Source organism: Trachemys scripta, chromosome 2 (genome assembly GCF_013100865.1).
Source record: "Trachemys scripta elegans isolate TJP31775 chromosome 2, CAS_Tse_1.0, whole genome shotgun sequence".
In the NCBI taxonomy this organism is placed as follows: Eukaryota; Metazoa; Chordata; order Testudines; family Emydidae; genus Trachemys; species Trachemys scripta.
In genome coordinates, this window is record NC_048299.1 from 211,046,968 (window position 1) to 211,066,217 (window position 19,250).

General features: G+C 41.6%; 1 protein-coding gene across 2 annotated transcripts in view; it reads left to right on the top strand.

The window, feature by feature from the left end:
* Positions 1-19,250, top strand: part of SPIDR (scaffold protein involved in DNA repair) — a 317,639-nt gene that overhangs the window by 120,081 nt on the left and 178,308 nt on the right. For both annotated transcript variants that reach the window (XM_034762891.1, XM_034762893.1), the window contains exon 8: positions 11,636-11,855. In XM_034762891.1, coding sequence (XP_034618782.1) covers positions 11,636-11,855 — 220 coding nt within the window. The remainder of the gene's footprint in view (positions 1-11,635; positions 11,856-19,250) is intronic.

Sequence of the window (19,250 nt, forward strand, 5' to 3'; positions counted from 1 at the left end):
GGCAGTCTTCTGCACCTGAACCTGTCGGCACTACATCTGACAGCTTAATTGCTGTGTGGCTAAACTCACAGGAGTGGCAGTGCTTGGCCAAGGTCCAGCAAGTCCTGTTGGGAAGTAGAAAGCCTCCACCAGAGCAATCTACCTGGCCAAATGGAAGCAGTCCACCTGCTGGAGGGCGGATAAGGATGTCCGTCCCGAGTGAGCTTTGTTGCAACTTATTCTAGGCTACCTCCTGCATCTCAAGCTCCAGGGCTTGTCGCTCTCATCGTTCAAGGTCCATCTAGCGGCCATCTCAGCCTTCCACCCGTGGCTTGAGGGCAGTCGGTTTTCTCTCAGGATATCACAGCCAGATTCCTTAAGGGGCTGGAGTGCCTCTACCCAGATATCGGGGATCCTGTTCTCCGTGGAACCTGAATCTGATGCTATCATAGCTCACGAGTTCCCCCTTCAAACTTCTGGCTTCCTGCTGTCTCCTTCTCTCCTGGAAGGTTGCATTCCTGGTCATGGTGACGTCAACCTGCTAGGTATCCGAGATTTGGACGCTCACCTTGGAGCCCACCTTACACGGTCTTCTTCAAGGACAAGGTCTAGCTAAGACCGCACTTGGCCTTCCTTCCCAAGGTAGTATCTCAGTTTCAGTCGAGCCAAGATGTTTACTTACCGGTCTTCTTTCTGAAGCCGCATAAGTTGGAGGAGGAGCACAGGTACATGCCCTGGATGTCAGGTGGGCTCTGGCCTTCTACATTGAAAGGACCAAGCCATTCCGTAAGTCAAGGCAATTATTCGTTGCTGTGGCCAACAGGATGAAAGGTCACCCTATATTCACTCAAAGAATTTCTTCTTGGAAAGCCTGCATTCGCTTCTGCTATGATCAAGCCAAGGTGCCGTCCCCGGTTATCATCACTGCCCACTCTACGTGCAGGCCTGTTCAGCAGCCTTTCTGGCCTAAGTGCCTATCCAGGACATCTGTAGGGCGGCCACTTGGCCATCGGTCCATACTGTTACGTCTCACTACACGCTTACCCAGCAGGCTGGGACAATGCTAGCTTTGGTAGAGCAGTACTGCAAGCTGCAAAGCTGTGAACTCCGAGCCCACCTCCATAGACACTGCTTGTGAGTCACCTAGAATGGAATCAACATGAGCAAGCACTGAAAGAAGAAAAACGGTTACCTAGCTTTTCGTAACTGTTGATGTTAGAGATGTGTTGCTCATGTCCATTCCATTACCTGCCCTCCTACTCCTCTGTTGGAGTTGCCGGCAAGAAGGAACTGAGAGGGCATAGGGCCGGCGGCACCTGAGCGCAGCACTCTAGAGGGCGCCACAGCCACCCCTACAGATACCGCTAAGGCCAAAATCTCCGACAACTGTGCAGGTGGGTGCGCACACACCTAGAATGGAATGGACATGAGCAACACATCTCGAAGAACAACAGTTACAAAAAGCTAGGTAACCATTTTTTCTATAAGGTAAATAACTTTCTCTTTTTTGCTTGTTTTTTTACAAGCAAGTATTCTTGGTATTATGTTTTGGCCTTCCTATGAGAGAGAATAATGGCATGTTCAATCACTCAAAACAGCTTAAATAATTTATTAAAGAGCACAGAACATTTCAAATTCAGACAGCCTCTTCCATATGTCCATAGGTGGGGCAAAGAGGCAGTCTTTCATCTATAGTCTTTTATATTCTCAAAAATAGAACTTGAGTGGCTTCAGAAATTATCACCACATGAAGAAATATGATCTCTTTAGGACTGACTAACATCAAGACATGTATGCATGTGCTGTGAAGCCCCCGGAAGCCCCACTCTGCCTCCTAGTTTGAGACATTGGCTTTGGAATGGCATTCAACTGCTTGCTGAGTTTGAAGTACCCATGCTTGGAGACTTCTACTGCAGGAAGGAGGAGCAAAGGAAGGGAAGCCAGGTTGAAAAACTACTGACTTAAAAAAGAAATGTTCAAGACTTTTTTGTAACTTGAGAAGAAAATACAAATATGGCCTGAATCTGGGAAGTATAGAAGTATAGAATTGACCATTGCTCCACTGAATATAATGGAAGTTGAAGGCATTCAGCACCCTCCAAGAGGCGCTCAGTGCCATGCAAATTCAGGCCCAAATTAGACAAATAGACGTTAGTGTGGATTAAAATATTGTCTCATTTTAAAATTAGTAACCAGCAGGGACAAATTGAGAGTTTATCATTAACTATCTTTTAACTAAAAAATGCAACAAAAAAAAGTTTGCATTTCTATAAAAAGATTTTTTTTCTATGAAGTGTTACAGGCAGAAATAGAAATCCAACAGAAAATGTATATCATTTTCTTGGGAGCCAAAATGGCAAATTCCTAGGAAATTCAAACTGTTAAATTATTAATTTTAATTATTTTGATACATCAGGTATATAACAAAACTACTGTAATCTGTAAATCATATAATTTGGTTCTGTAGTTTTTTTAATTATATTTGATAAGTGACTGTCCATAATTGCTTTCCCTGAAATATCTGTCCTCGGAAGCTGAGCTGTCACCCCACTCAGATGATGTCAGCTCAATAGGTTGGCTTGGAAGAGCTAAAGAGCTTGGCTGCTCACATGATAAAACCAATCATATGCTGTCCAGACTACTTTTGCATAAAACAGGAACAAAAATATTTAATAATTTTGCTTTAAATTATGGTTTAGTTTGGAAAACAGCTTTCCCTATTTTCTAGGGTGTTGGATAAGATTTGTTGATCTTGATTTTTGTGGGAATTCTGTGCCCCTGGATTTCTCCTGGCACTGATTATAGCTTGACCTTATTATTAGAGTCCTGCGTGGATACAAAATTTGGATCCCCATCCATCCGCGATCCATAAATATGGTCCACAGATATCCGCAGATTTGCATGGCTCTATTTATTATGCATTGTTTTGGCCGTTTAAATTTTACGGGGCGGGGTGTGTGAAAGAGAGAAATATGAGCATATGAATTTCCATTTTTGTTGACTGATTACTTCATATATCTCCCCTTCCTCTTATCCTATTCCCTTGAATTCCCTCATCGCCATAATTTTCACACTGGTGTATCTCTTCTGAAGAGATGCGTAAATTCTTTCCCAAGGTTATCTCTGCTGTTTTGTCCTGAGAAACTTACTCTGCTCCATCTTCCCTGGGACTAAATGAGCTGCAGTATAATTTAGGGCTCTTACAGCTTCAGGGGTGGTGGGGAGCAAACGAGACACATAGTTTTCACTTTTACCCTCCGAGCCTTCTTTGCAGCCCAATTAAATGGCTTTTTTATTTAATCTTTGCAAGTAATTATCATATACTTGAACTGTCCCTTGCATTTCTACATAATTTATAATTCATCTGTTTACGGTTTTATGGGAAACTGTTTATTTCATGGAACAGCTTTGACCTCAATGGTCTTTGAGTCAGGACCTAATACTTGAAGAAATAAGTTGCATTTTTAAAGAGTCAATATTAAGGAGCTCTTAGTCTATTTAATAAATAATATACACGTTAATAGTCCACCACTGAAGATATTGTATCATTCTTATTTTCACTGAATTGCAGCTTTTCTGTTGCACTGTATTTAACAGCCCTGGTTTTACAGATTATAGAGACAGATGTAAAATAGATTCTGGATAGATAGTTTTACTCAGTAGTCCTCTTGCTTCAGCTGAGACAAAAGATAGAGAAAAGCTTGCAGTTCCAAGAATTTCACAAACAATTTTTCAAAAATTTATAGTCCTGTATTCATCCTGAATGTATTATAGTCCTGAATGACACGGACAATCTGGAAAAAAACTATTTTTGTGTTTTCAAGAAGATTCCTGCAGATGGCAGAATCAAAGTTTTAATTGGGCAGGTAAAATGGTGTCTGTTTAATTAACTCTAGTCACATTTTATCTATATATATATTTAATAATGGACCAATTAGCATAGTTTCTATTTTATATTTTGTCCTCAGTGTAATCCCTCTACATTATATAGTTTCACAGCTATTGCTTCAACTATTCAGTCAGTAGTAGTCAGCATAGGCACCAACTCAATGAGTGCTCCAGAAAAAAAAAAGTGGGTTCTCAGCACCCACCGTTGTGCCCCTCCTCGCCTCTACCCTCCAGTGCTCCAGCTGGTGGCGGGCCCTGCCAATCACTCCTCTCCCGGGCCTCCCGCTTGCTGTGGATCAGCTGTTCAGTGGCATGCAGGAGGTACTGGAGGGAGGGGGAGAAGCGGGGGCAGAAATCGGCAGGGGAGAGTGTAGAATGGGGCAGGAAGAGCGGAGGCAGGGCTGGGCGCCGTCAGGGGAGTGGAAGAGGTGGGACCAGCCACTTCCAGCTGCAGGGACGTTGCTCTGCAGCATGGTGGGCTGGCAGCTGCCTGAGAGAGCCTGGCTGGGGAGGCGGCTTCCGCTCCCCGCCTGGGTTAGGGTGCCAGGGGCTGGGGACAAGCAAGTCTGAGCCCTCCTCCCCCTGGCACATTTTCGCCTCACTCAGCCACGGTCCCCGGCATACCTCTAGGCTTGCTCTCTCTAGGTTCTGCATCACTGAATGCAAAAATGTAATTCTGCCTTGGCAGTGCAATAAAGTAGAATGAAGTCTTTAGCAGGTTGACAAGAACTTCCATATATTATCCAAAGTAGAAAGGAAAACACTTCAAGTAACATCTTCACACAAACAACCAAGCCTGAAGCTGCCAAAATTACAGCTGTCCAGTCTGCCTCCTCACCCATACACACACCCTCTATGCGCAAGCAGACACATTTGATGATTTAATTGGCATAAAAATCCAAGAGCCAAATGAATTAAACATTAAAGCTGCATTCTGTACTTTCCCATTTCATCTTTTGCCAGCAATCCAGGCTGCTTCTCCTGGTGTTTGAGAGAGAGCATTCTGTCAACAGGAGTCAGAGCACAGTTTCTGAGTAATTAAATGTAACTATCTGTAAGAATATAAATAAACAAATAGGTTGTGGTTCTGTATACTTTGAGAGAATAGTGGGAATGGGGTGTCTCTTGTCTTTTCTAGGGTTTCATATAAAATTAAGAATTAATTTAAAAATATTTTTGTATTTTCAAATGTGGCTCATTTTCATGTATATTACTAAAAACAGAACCCAGTGTGTTTTACCTTGTCAGATCATCATCTTGTCCTACAGCAATTTTCTGAGGTAGTATTACTGTACTGCTGGATCAGTTGACATAATTATATGCTGTATAGTCAAAATGGCAAAACTTAATTTATTAGAGCTGGATATTTCAAATGCTAGATTGGCCTCTGCATACCCCATACACCGATATAACACAGTTTCACCTATCACGTGCTAAGATTTTTTTGGCTCCCGAGGACAGCGTTATATTGGGGTAGAGGTGTACTTTAAAGGCAGGGATTTTTTGTGATTGGGAAAGTCTATTTATGAATGCCACATGATTTAGAGTTGGCTGAGAACCACAAGTATTCAAGTATAATTCATATGAGTGTGAATATTCTCAAGTTAGTTCATGAGAGCGTGAATATTCTAAAGTTGAAAACCTGCCCAAACTTTGGCATCATAGGTTTATTAGAAGCTTGTGCATAAGCAGAACGCAACTGTTTTAGATAACTCTTGAGGTTAGATTGTCACCTAACAATGCGTCCTGAGAGGAGGAGAAAGACGTGTAATAATAATAATAGAATAAAATCTAGTTCCTGAATAGCAGTTTTTATCAGTAGATCTCAAAATGCTTTACAAAAGAGGAAAATGAGGCAGTATGAGCTGAAGTGGCTTGCCCAAGATCATCCAACAGGCCGAGCTGGGAACAGAACTCAGGTCTCCTGGGTAGAACTAATGAGAAATGTTTTCCATCAGAAAATGCTGATTTGTTGAAAGCAAAATGTTTCATAGAAATCTGCTGCTTCTGGTAAAAACTTGTTTTGAAATGAAAATTGAAACAAAGTGTTCTGATAATGTTGAAAAGTTCCATTTAAAAGTTTGTGGACATTTTTAGATGTCTCTACACAAATGCAAGGAGCATGGGGAATAGACAGGAAGCACTGGAAGTATTAGTACATAAGCTAAGTTATGATTTAATTGGCATCACAGAGTGGGATAAGTCTTATGACTGGAATATTGGTATAGGGGTATAGCTTGTTCAGAAAGGACAGGCGGGGAAAAGAGGGAGTAGGATTGTGTTACACATAAAGGATATATATAATTGAGATGCAGAAGAAGTTGGGAGGCAGTCCAGTTGAGAGTCTCTGGATAAAGATAAGTGTTAAAGATAGGGGTGATGTCATGGGTGAAGCCTACTATAGACCACCAAAGCAGGAAGATGGAAGAGAAGGTGGATGAGGCATTTCTAAAACAAATAACAGAAATATCTACAACACAAGACCTGATAGTAATGGGGGACTTTAACTACCCAGACATCTGTTGGGAAAATAATAGAGCAAAACACAAAATTTCCAGTCAATTCTTGGAATGTATCAAGGCAATTGTTTGTTCTAGAAAGTGGAGGAAGTAACGGGGATAGTCATTTTAGACTTGATTCTGACCAACAGGGAGGAATTGGTAGCAAATCTGAAGGTGAAAGGCAATTTGGGTGACCATGATCATGAAACGATAGATTTCGTGATTCTAAGGAAAGGAAGGAGTGAGGGCAGCAGAATAAGGATAATGGACTTTAACAAACTCAGAGAACTAGAAGGTAAGGTTCCATAGGAAGAAAATCTAGGAGAAAAAGGAGTTCAGGAGAGCTGGCAGTTCCTCAAAGAGACAATATTAAAGGCACAACTACAAGGAAAAATAGGAAGACTAGTAAGAAGCCAATATGGCTCCATCAGGAGCTCTTTAATGACCTGAAAATCAAAAAGGAGTCCTACAAAAAGTGGAAACAAGGTCAAATTGATGGAGTACAAAAGAACAGCACAAGTATGTAGGGACAAAATCATAAAGACTAAGTCACAAAATGAGTTAAACCTGGAAGGGACATAAAAAGCAACAAAAAGGGGTTCTTTAAATACATTAGGAGCATGAGAAAAATGAAGGAAAGTGTATGTCCTTTACTTGGCGAGGAAGGAGAGCTAATAACTGATAACATCGAGAAAGCTGAGGTGCTTAATGCCTATTTTGCTTCAGTCTTCACTAAAAGGGTTAATGATCACCAGATACTCAACACAATTAATATTGACAACCAGGGGGAAGGAATGCAAGCCAAAATAGAGAGAGAAGAGGTTAAAAGAATATTTAGATAAGTTAGATGTATTTCAGACAGCAGGGCCTGATGAAATTCATCCTAGGGTATGTAAGGAACTAGCTGAAGCAACCTCGGAGCCATTAGCAATTATCTTTTAAAATTCCTGGAGGACAGGAGAGGTTCCAGAAGACTGGAGAAGGGCGAACATAGTACCTATCTTTAAAAAGGGGAACAAGAAGGACCTGAGGAACTATAGACCAGTCATCCTAACTTCAATACCTAGAAAGATACTGGAGCAAATTATTAAACAATTAATTACCTGGAGGATAATAAGGTTATAAGGAATAGTCAGCATGGATTTGTCAAGTACAAATCATGCCAAAACAACTTAATTTCCTTATTTGATAGAAAAACTGACCTAATGGATGGAGAGTGGGGGTTGGGAAGCAGTAGTAATATACCTGGATTTTAATAAGGCTTTTAACATACTCATAAGCAAACAAGGGAATGTGATTTAGTTGTATTGTAGGTGGGTGCACAACTGGTTGAAAGACTGTACTCAAAGCGTAGTTCTCAATGGCTTACTGTTAAGTTGAGTCATTCTTTCTGGGTGACAGATCTGAGGAACTGTCCCAATTTGAGGTGTCATTAGAGGAGGTTTTGGAAAAAATTGATAAACTAAACAGTAATAAGTCTCCAGGACCTGATGGTATTCACCCAAGAGTTCTGAAGGAACTCAAATGTGAAATTGCAGGACTACTAACTGTCATCTGTAACCTATCATTTAAATCAGCTTCTGTACCAAATGACTGGAGGATAGCTAATGTGATACCAATTTTTAAAAAGGTCTCCAGAGGTGACCCTGGCAACTACAGGCCAGTAAGCCTCACTTCAGTACTGGGCAAATTTGTTGAAACTATCGTAAAGAACAAAATGGTCAGACACATAGATGAACATAATTTGTTGGGAAATAGTCAACATGTTTTTTATAAAGGGAAATCACACCTCACCAATCTACTAGAATTCTTTGAGGGGGTCAACAAGTATGTGGACAGAGGAAATCCAGTGGATATAGTGTATTTAGATTTTCAGAAAGCCTTTGACAAGGTCCCTCACCAAAGGCTCTTAGGCAAGATAAGCAGTCATGGAACAAGAGGGAAGGTCCTCTCATAGATCGGTAACTGGTTAAAAGATAGGAAACAAAGAGTAGGAATAAATGGTCAGTTTTCAGAATGGAGAGAGGTAAATAGTGGTGTCCTCCAGGAGTCTGTACTGGGACCAGTCCTATTCAACATATTCATAAACGATCTGGAAAAAGGGGTAAACAGTGAGGTGGCAAAATTTGCAGATGATACAAAACTACTCAAGATAGTTAAGTCCCAGGCAGACTGGGAAGAGCTACAAAAGGATCTCTCAATACTGGGTGACATGGCAACAAAATGGCAGATGAAATTCAGTGTTGATAAATGCAAAGTAATGCACATTGGAAAACATAATCCTAACTATACATATACAATGATGGGGTCTATATTAGCTGTTACCACTCAAGAAAGAGATTTTGGGGTCATTGTGGATAGTTCTCTGAAATCATCCACTCAGTGTGCAGCGGCAGTCAAAAAAGCAAACAGAATGTTGGGAATCATCAGGAAAGGCATAGATAATGAGACAGAAAATATCATATTGCCTCTATATAAATCTATGGTATGCCCACACCTTGAATACTGCGTGCAGATGTGGTCGCCCCATCTCAAAAAAGATATATTGGAATTGGAAAAGGTTCAGAAAAGGACAACAAAAATTATTAGGGGTATAGAACGGCTTCCATATGAGTAGAGATTAATAAGACTGGGACTTTTCAGCTTGAAAAAGAGGCGACTAAGGGGGGATATGATAGAGGTCTATAAAATCATGAGTGGTATAGAGAAAATAAATAAGGAAGTGTTATTTACTTCTTCTTATAATACAAGAACAAGGGGCCACCAAATGAAATTAATAGGTGGCAGGCAAACACAAGAAAGTATTTTTTCACACAACACACTGTCAACCTCTGGAACTTCTTGCTAGAGGGCGTTGTGAAGGCCAATACTAGAACGGGGTTCAAAAAGGAGTTAGATAGATTCATGGAAGATAGGTCAATCAATGGCTATTAGCCAGGATGGACAGGAATGGTGTCCCTAGCCTCTGTTTGCCAGAAGCTGGGATTGGGTGACAGGGCATGAATCACTTGATGATAACCTGTCTATTCATTCCCTTTGGGGCACCTGCCATTGGCCACTGTCAGAGGACAGGATACTAGGCTTGATGGACCTTTAGTCTGACCCAGTATGGCCTTATGTTCTTACTTTCTTAAGTTGGGAAAGCATATCTACTGTGGTCCCACAGAGGTCAGTTCTGGGTCTGGCACTATTTAATATTTTCATTAATCATTTGAATAATGGATTAGAGTGTATGCTTATAAAATGTGCAGATGACACCAAGCTGGGAGGAGTTGCAAACATTTTGGAGGACAGAATTCGTATGCAAAATTACCTTGACAAATTGGAGAATTGGTCTGAATTCAACAAGATTAAATTCAATAAAGACAAGTGTACTTAGGAAGGTAAAATCAAATGCACAATTACAAAATGGGATATAACTGGCTAGATGTTAGTACTGCTGAAAAGGATCTGGGGGGTATAGTGGATCACAAACTGAATGAGTCATCAATGTAATGCAGCTGCACAAAAGACTAATGAGTGTTGTATGTAATACACAGAAGGTAAATGTCCAGCTCTACTTGGCATTGGTATGATTCCAGCTAGAGTATTTCATCCAATTCTTGACACAACACTTTAGGAAGGATATGGACAAATTGGAAAGAGTCTAGAGGAGAGCAACAAAAATTATAAAAGGTATAGAAAACATGACTGATGAGGAAAGGTTGAAAAAACTGGGCATGTTTAATCTTGAGAGAAGACTGAGGGGTGATCTAATAAATTTTCCAGTATCTTAAGGGCTGTTAGAGGACGGTGATCAATTGTTTTCCATGTCCACTGAAGGTAGGACAAGATTTAGGTTAGATGATAGGAAAACTTTCTACCTATAAGGGTATTTAAGCTATGGAATGTTCTTCCAAGGGATGTCCTCGAGTCCCCATCATTGGAAGCTTTGAAAAACAAGTTGGACAAACACCTGTCAGGGATGGTCTAGGTTTACTTAGTCCTGCCACAATGCAGGGAGCTGGGCTTGATGATTTCTTGAGGTACCTTCCAGCCCTTCATTTCTATGATTCTTTTAATATAAAATAAAAAAACTGAAATAAAAAGTTGAAATCAGAACAAAACATTGCAGTTGCCCTGAAACAAGAAAAATGAGTCTTATCCCTTTTTGTTTACTTTTATCCAATATCATAGCCATCAACTTCACAGTAACATTGTCTTGAATGTGTAAACAGTAATGATGTGTCATCAGCAGCTTCATGGGTGTCAAATGGGCACTTCCATAGCGTAAGAGTTGTGCAGCTAAGAAAAGTATCTGCCCGGTGGGGCTTTTGAGATGGTGCACACTTGGAGTTCTAGCACACCCTCTGTGGGTGCAGAAGAGCCAGAAGCGCCGCCAGCTTTTCTGCCCCCCTAGGCGGTGGAAGGTCGTGCCCTGAAATGCCGCCCCCCACAGAGGCGGTGGGACTTCCGCCACTGAAATATCGCCGCGGTCGCCACTCCCCAAATTGTAGCGCCCTAGGCAACCGCCTAGGTCGCCTAATGGGTTGCACCGGCCCTGAGAACACCCTAAACACTGTTGCTGCAGGGGTCTCTGCAGTGCCTCCCTACATTACAGTGAAGGAATATGGGAGGTGGCAGAAAGTATCCAGGGAGTTCTCCTTTGTCTGTATGATTTGCCTACTGTCGCTGTGTATGGGGTATGCGGAGGGCCCAGGTGCTATTAAGGGCTATGGACTGTATTTGTGGCAGGAGATTGGGTGTACAACAACTGTATGTCTAGCTACCCCATTGCAGGGGAAGATTTCCATCACCTGTACGATTCCTCCTTATTCTAACTGCACAGACAAGACCGTATTTGGCCATAAAAAAAGGACAAAAGATGCGAGGAATTGAAAATTAGGCAACATTAAAAGACAGTTTAATAAAAATGAAGGGCTGGTATATTGACAGCTTCAAAAATAGTGTTGGTTGGTTTTTTTTTTAAATGGTGTATGGTACTGTGATCAGTATTTGGAATACACAGAGAGACTTCCATGCTTTGTTCAGTTCATGACATCTATATAGAATATGTTTTGTGACCATATTGTAACACAGCAGGTTCATAGCGTGGTGGTGTATTATTTCACTTTGTTTGTTTAACACGTACAAACAGTTTTGACTGCTTTGTCAAAAGAAATGAGGAGTCTGGAAATGGGATGTGAACCTGTGTGCCACTACTCTGATCTGTAGGACACGTCTTCCTAACTTTTTATTTTGTTTTTGTCACTTTGCTTACTTTCCAGGAGGCAAATCTGGTGTATTAATTGTGAAGATCTTAGAAGTGCATGAAGAGTGTGCTATGCAAGTTGCTCTCTGCCAACAGTTGGGACAGCTGTCTGCTGACAGCTCCTCTGAAGATGTTGTCGTTGATACTGAACCCAGAGTCAAAGTTCTCTTTACAAAGGAAACAGCAGCTCGCCTCAAGGGAGGCCCACAGGATATTGTCCACATCTATCCTCCCTGGTAAGTACAATACGTTGGTTGCACCAGCTATAGTGTTAAAATATAAGGTATTTTTATTAGACCGTTCATCACATTATTACAGAAAAGGCTCCAGAGCGTCAGGCCCTGTGTCTTTGGTGGCTTGTGAGAATTTCTGACAGATACGTTAATGCAATGCTAGGTTAGGTAACAAGAAAATGTAATACCTGCTTGTGCTGCTGTGGGTTTTCATTTAATGTTTTCATGTTTAGAATTCATGAAAGTTATGAAGAACATTTTACAACGATAATACCATTTTCTGGTGGGGTAAAGTGAGTCAGGAATGTTCCTGTGTTGTCTTTAGTTTAGGTATATCCCTGTCAGTGGAAAAGTCTATTCTAACTGTGCAGTACTCAGCAGATACTCCATGGAAAGATAATGTGTCTGAAAAAAGTAAAATAAATCACTCACTACTTATCAGTAAGACTACTACAGTGAATGGCTGGTTATCATTTTCACTGCTAACTCTCTTCCACTCCACAAACTCAACTGTAGCACACATAGTTAACTTTTTCTGGAATTTGTCAAAATATAACTTTGGCTGAATTGTTTTACTTTTCTGGACTGAGGGCAGCATAAGGTGACTATATTTTTAGAGTGAAGGATTGGTTGTAGCATGTAGGCATTGTTGCACTGGGTCAGCAGTTTGGAGACTTTTTATAGTAGGGCTGTTGCTCCTCTCCCCACCACCCAAGGTTGTATACAAACTGAAATATCTGCTAATATCTTTCTCATAGTCATCTTAGGTGTTATCCCAAACAGCAGTAGGTAAAAGTATCTGCGTCACCTCAGGGGGTAAGGATAAGAGATCACAGGAAGGCTGTTTGGAAGTTTTGGGGCTTGCTCCCACTCACTGCTTTCACAGTACACACTGCCCAGGTGCCTTTGCACACACAGCCTCAGGGAGAGCAGGGGTCGGGGAGGAGCCAGGAGCAAGTGGGCTGCTCTGCAGGGTAGGGAAGCGGCAGGGCTCCCAGTTCAGCATAGCTGGGGGAGGGATGACCCGCAACATCCCAGCAGCCAAAGCCGCCTCGTGCCTATCATCTTTGCGCCCTGCTCTGGGCAAGCTCCGTGCAGCAGCGAGGAGGAGCCGGAGCTGCCGCCGCAAGAGGAGCTGAAACAGGGAGCGGGTTTGGCCAGGCAGCAATGGTGCTTCCGGCCACTGCGCCGCTGCCTGCAGCACTGCTCTTCTGCTGCCAGGAACTCTGGGATATATCCAGAGATCTTCTGGGACTTGAGTCAAGCTGGGACCGAGTGCACACAAGAAATCAATAGGCCTTGGACCCTAGGTACCAGCTTAACACTGACTTGGACCCTCCAGCCCTGCAGGGTCCTGGGATTCAAGGGCGGGTCAGGTGTCAGCTCTCGAAGAAGAAATGGCGGTTACTTACTGGTAACTAGAAGTTCTTTTCAATTTGTGGTCCCTATCTGTATTCCACTACCTGCCCTCCATTCCCTCTGCTCCGTACCTCTCTGGATTTGTATTAAGAGGAGGAATTGGAGAGGGGTCGTCCTGCATGCCTCTTATGCGCTCAGTCAGGAACACAAGGAGATTTGCTGAGCATGTGCGGGCCAATGGAAAGTGATTGATAGAATTTCTGGACTCAGGCACATGGTGCATATGTGTACCCACGTGTGGAATACAGATAAGGACCACACAACTTGAAGAACTTCTAGTTTACAGGTATATAACCTCTATTTATGCATAGTTACTTGGAACCCAACACAGAAAAAAGCAGATCTTTTACAAGCTCCTTAAGCACTGAGCAGTCACAGAACCCCCACAGATGTTCTTCATTTTGGCAAAAGATCATCTTACGAAGTCGGAATATTTATGCATTAGGCATTTCAGAGTTGTTAGAGCTGCTCTCATAATTTCTGTTGTTGTAAAGGCTTATTTATAGACTGGTGAATAGTGGCAAAGTTCCGTGATATCTGATATGCATTTTGGTGGTGTTTTGATACCAAATTGTCTTCCTCACTCAGCCAAATATTAAATGAAGTTGGCCTGGATGTTGTTAAAATAAACATTTTTCTTGTTTTTAAAAAAGGTTATAATTTGGAAGTTGTAATTCTACATAAGTTTGAAACTTGTCTTATATTTAGTGGATGTTTCCTCCACTACACTTAAAAAATTATGCGGGAGTGGGGGTTATTCGGTTAAACTGTTACTTAAGAGTAACAAAATATCCTCCATTACCTTTGGATTGAATAAACATTTTTATTATTTGAAGGGGGAAAAAACATGAGGGAAAAACCTGTTCATATCATATCAAATCAATGTCTCTTCCAAAGATAATGGGAGAAAAATATCCCTGATGTAAATCCACTGAAGTCAATACGCTGTGGATTAGTTTGACCCAATATGTTATGAACTGAATATCTTTTGTTACTGTGTTACAATATTTATGGCTAGTAATGTTAGAAAAGGTAAAACAAAAAGTGATTTTTTTCAAGCTTAGAATAGGGTACTCAATGTTTATTTTTAAAGTCACAGTTTAAAGTGTTGGACCCAAGACTTTACGTGATCCTTTTAAGCTTGGCACAAAGTCATATACAGTAGATAAAATGAAGCTTTGAATAGTATAAGATTCACTTCTATAACATTAATAAATGATTCCATCACATTAGTGTTATGATTCAGCATTTCAGACTTCTCTAGTTAGAAAATAGGAATCAGTAGGACTGTGGATGTGGACAGAAGTACGTACAAGTCTACAATGAGTGTAATTTTGTCATAATGAAATGCAGCTGTGGCCTTTAAAGGAAAACTGACAGAACTTCATTTTCTAAAATAAAGCTATTTTTTTAACATGTGAACAGGTGAAAAAAGCATCTGAAAACACCAAAACCCTGTTTAAATAGAACTTCTATTTTTTAAATGAGCTTATTTACACATTTATTTTATTTATATCATCAGTCAGAAACAAAGGAAACTGAATAAGAAAATAGGATGTTAAAATAAGGTTGAGGTTTGACTTATATCAACAAAGAAAGTTGTGGTAAAGGCCACCACCTCATCCTTAAATCACCCTGGTATACTTGGGACACATGGCACAGTATATAAGATCATCCACTCTTTTGAGGTGCTTGCAGTGTGATGCAGAATGGGGTGAGTTAAGAGAGGCCTGCTTTTGTTGGTGTAAGCTGAATCCATAGGGCCACATTTTCAAATATGTTCTTGAAATTACTCTCCAGAGTTTTGCACTGAATCTTTGTGCGCACAGATTGATCAACTGAGCATGTGAATAAGGTCATTAGACACACAAGTGCTGATTTGTGCATGCGCAAAACTTACATGCACAATTTAGGAGCCAGTGTTTAAAGAGTTGCTCTTCGCATTATCTCCAGTTTCAGAGGATGAGTTTGTATGTGGACATTTGTTGAGCACAAATCACAACTTGACATAAAAAGACAAAAATGTTGCATAAGCAAATGGGTCCTGCAGAAAATATGCATGCATATTTTTGGAAGCAGTGTTTGGATTTGTCCCTAAACACTTTTATATACAGAATCCTGTGTTACTGTAACATTAAGACAAATACTAATTTTAGTTCTGTGACAAAAATTATGCCTTATTCACATGAATGATCTTTTTATGAGTACTTCCACTGATGCAAAGGAACTTCATATGTGAAAGAGAATGTGTAGGATCGGACACTATTTGTTCCAATCATTGGATCAGTTTTCTTCACCTAGTTAATGTTTCATACATTGTGTTAAACTTAAAATGTGTATTTATAATCCTCACTGAAGGGAATTTATTTTACTGAGTATTCCCACCGTCTGCAGGGAAACAAAACCTTACAAGGCAGATGTGATCAGTCTTTGTTCCATTGGCACTGCTCAGCAGGGAGAAGGGAGTGAAGAGGAGCACAGGATTTAGTCCATTGCCAATGTTAAAAATTTAAATGAATACTTACTAGAATTATACAAACCTTTGTTTTTAGCATTAGGTATTTTTAATGACTGGATTGACAAAACGATTGAAAAAGTATTTAATTTTTATAATCATGACTTTTATCCAAGTTGCATGACATACTCCCAGCTAAAAGGTAAAAGGAGACCATCTCAAGGCAAAGACTCCAGAGTTCTACTGCCTCTTGATCATTATGTGGTCACAGCTTACCATCTGTAAAAGGAATATAGTCAATGGTGAACTGGAGCTGGTTTGCACCAGTTTGCAAGAACCGGTTGGTAAATTTAGAAGCCGGTGTAGAACCGGTTCCTAAAGGGGAGGGCGAGTGAGCAAACTCTGGTCCGCGGGCCACATCCATCCCACGGGACCGTCCTGCCTGAGCTCCCAGCTGGGAAGGCTGCCCTGGCCCCTCCCCCGCTTCCCCCCCTCAGAGCCCCAGTGTGCCGCGCTGCCGGCGCCAGTGCTCTGGGCAGCTCTGCAGCTCCTGCCGCTTTGAGCGGCATGGTAAGGAGGTGGGGCTTCGAGCTCCAGCGGCCGCGCGGCATCCTTAACAGCAGCATGGTAAGGGGGCTGGGCCGGGGCTGGGAGGAGGGGTTGGATAAGGGGCAGAGAGCGGTTGGAGGGGGCAGAGGCTCTGGAGTGGGGGGCAGTCAGGGGATGGGGAACGGGGGGGGGGTGTTGGGTAGGTGTGGGAGTTCTGGGGGTCTGTCGGGGTGGTGGTGGATGGGGTCGGTGCAGTCAGGGGACAGAGAGCGGGGCGAGTTGGGTAGGGGATGGGGTCCTGGGGGGCTGTAAGGGTGGGGGGGTCTCGGGAGGGGGTGTTGATGGGTTGCAGGTTCTGAGGGGGGCAGGACGTGGGTTGGGGTTGGATGGGGGTGGGAAATGTGGGGCTTATACTCACCGCGCGGTTCCCTACCGGGTCTTCAATGGCACTTCGGTGGCGGGGGTGCCTTCACTTGCTCCGGGTAAAGTACCTGCTGCCGAAATGCCGCCGAAAACCTGGAGCGAGTGAAGAGCCCCTGCCGCCGAAGTGCCGCTGAGGACCAGTAGGGAACCAGTTCTTAGGATTTTGCAAACTCGTCACTGGATTTAGTTATAACTTACCTACCTAGTTGGAAACCTTGTCTTACAGTATCTCCATCGCACCTGGGTTCCCCTTTTCTTGATGGCTACCAGGGGCAGTTCAGATTTTTTTGTCATTAAGCTCTGGACTATAAGATGTCTTCTACTTCCTGCTAAAAGTTCTGCCTGCAGCAGTAAAAGCTACTTTTGCCTATTCAGGTAGAAGTTTTTTGGAGTAGGGAAGTAAGAGGCACACTGAACATTAATTGTAGTTGTTAGTTTGTCCTGTATATTATGATTTTCTGAAGTTCCAACAATAAACAAAAAAGGATTTTCTCTGGAGATGACTCACAGGAAATGTATCATTTACCTGAAGTGTCACTGTTGACTTGTTCTAAACAGGCAGAAAAAAACAGAAGTTGTTTAATTTGTAAGATGTCTCAGTCCTAAGATTGAAGGAGACTTTTGTCAGTTCTGGTCTTAATCCAAAAACCCTTGCATGTTCAGAGAGTACTGGGTGTAGGAGGCATGTGGTAGGGAGACAATAACCAATGTTTGTTTTCTCATGGGGCCAATGCAGCATGTAGGGAAGGCATCAATCTTAATAAAACATGGCAAGAAGAGTGATCCCAGAGTGTTCCCCCAACTTGGATTTCATAGTTGTTGTTGTAAGTTCAAATATACCTACTGCTTCCTCAACGTAAGTTTGAAGGGGCAAATACAGTTCTAACTTCATTTTTTCTGTTCAAGTGGATACACTCTTTGTTAGACAGGAGGAAGACATTTTGCCCATGTCACTGTTTTCCAGACAAGGAGGCTTTTAAAAAAAATGCTATCACAAAATACTTCAGCTTGTTTGATAATGAAAAAGTAGCAGCTTGGGCTTGCTCTGTTAATGAAACACAGGAACAGCATGTTCCCCAGTTTGGTGCTGTCTAATAGGAAAAGAACTCTATCATTTGCACTCTCCTGTTCCTCATAAACTTTTTTTTAAATCATAAAAAAATAAGGAAGAAATATCTTTGGCAAAACTTCAGTTCCTCTACGTGCTCCACTGATAAAGGCAAGCTCTCTGAATCAGAGGTGATCAGTCAGACCAAGATCAACAAGAGAGATTGTTTTCCTACAGAGCCCTTTGATACAATGTGTACATTTAAAAAAAATTATCGATATAATAGACATTCAACCAGACAAAGAGGAGGAAAAGAAATCAACAGGCAAATCCCCACTATCAAAAAAGGAGTGAGCACTGTCTTTACATTCTTCCTTTGAAGATGTTATAATAGCAGAGTGGAAGAACCCTGATAAGGGAAAGGAGGCTCAACCAGCAGATAAAATTCTACAAAATTCCAAAGCCAGCGTGGTGGCTATTTCTAAAGTAGATATGGCAGTAGCCTCAAAGCCAAAGATATGATCTTACCATCTGTAGGTGATTACTTTCTCAAGATCATGCAGTTAGGAAAATTGAAGCTATCTTAAGGAGAAACTGAAACAGCTGCAGCCTTCTGAAAAGCGTTTTTATCCCCAACATATTTTGTTAAAACAGCCTGCCTGTCCTGTTACCTTGACTTAAAAAGAAACCGGTCCTTAAAATCAGAAAGATTTTTTTTCCCCATCTAGTCTCAGGCCTGGTCAGCACTACAAAGTTAAGTCCTCATAAGCCATCATGTGTAGACCTAGTTGTGCATGTGTGTATGCCTACATTTGTTTCCTACTGATATCCTGTCTTCCAACAGTGGCCAATGCCAGGTGCCCCAGAGGGAATGAACAGAACATATAATCATCAAGTGATCCATCCCCTGTCACCCAATCCCAGTTTCTGGCAAACAGAAGCTAGGAACACCATCCCTGCCCATCCTGGCTAATAGCCATTGATGGACCTATTCTCCATGAATGTATCAAGTTCTTTTTTGAACCCAGTTATAGTCTTGGCTTTCACAACATCCTCTGGCAAGGAGTTTCACAGGTTGACTGTGTGAAGAAATACTTCCTTTTGTTTGTTTTAAACCTGCTGCCTATTAATTTCATTGGTGACCCCTAGTTCTTGTATTAGGAGAAGGAGTAAATAACACTTTCTTATTTACTTTCTCCACACCAGTTATGATTTTATACACCTCTATCATATCCCCCCTTAGTCGCCTCTTTTCCAAGCTGAAAAGTACTAATCTTATTAATCTCTCCTTATATGGCAGCCGTTCCATACCCCTAATAATTTTTTATGCTCTTTTCTGAAACTTTTTCAATTCCAATATATCTTTTTTGAGATGGGATGACCACATCTGCCCGCAGTATTCAAGATGTGGGCGTACCATGGATTTATATAGAGGCAATATGATATTTTCTGTCTTATCTATCCCTTTCTTAATGATGCCTAACATTCTGTTCGCTTTTTGTGA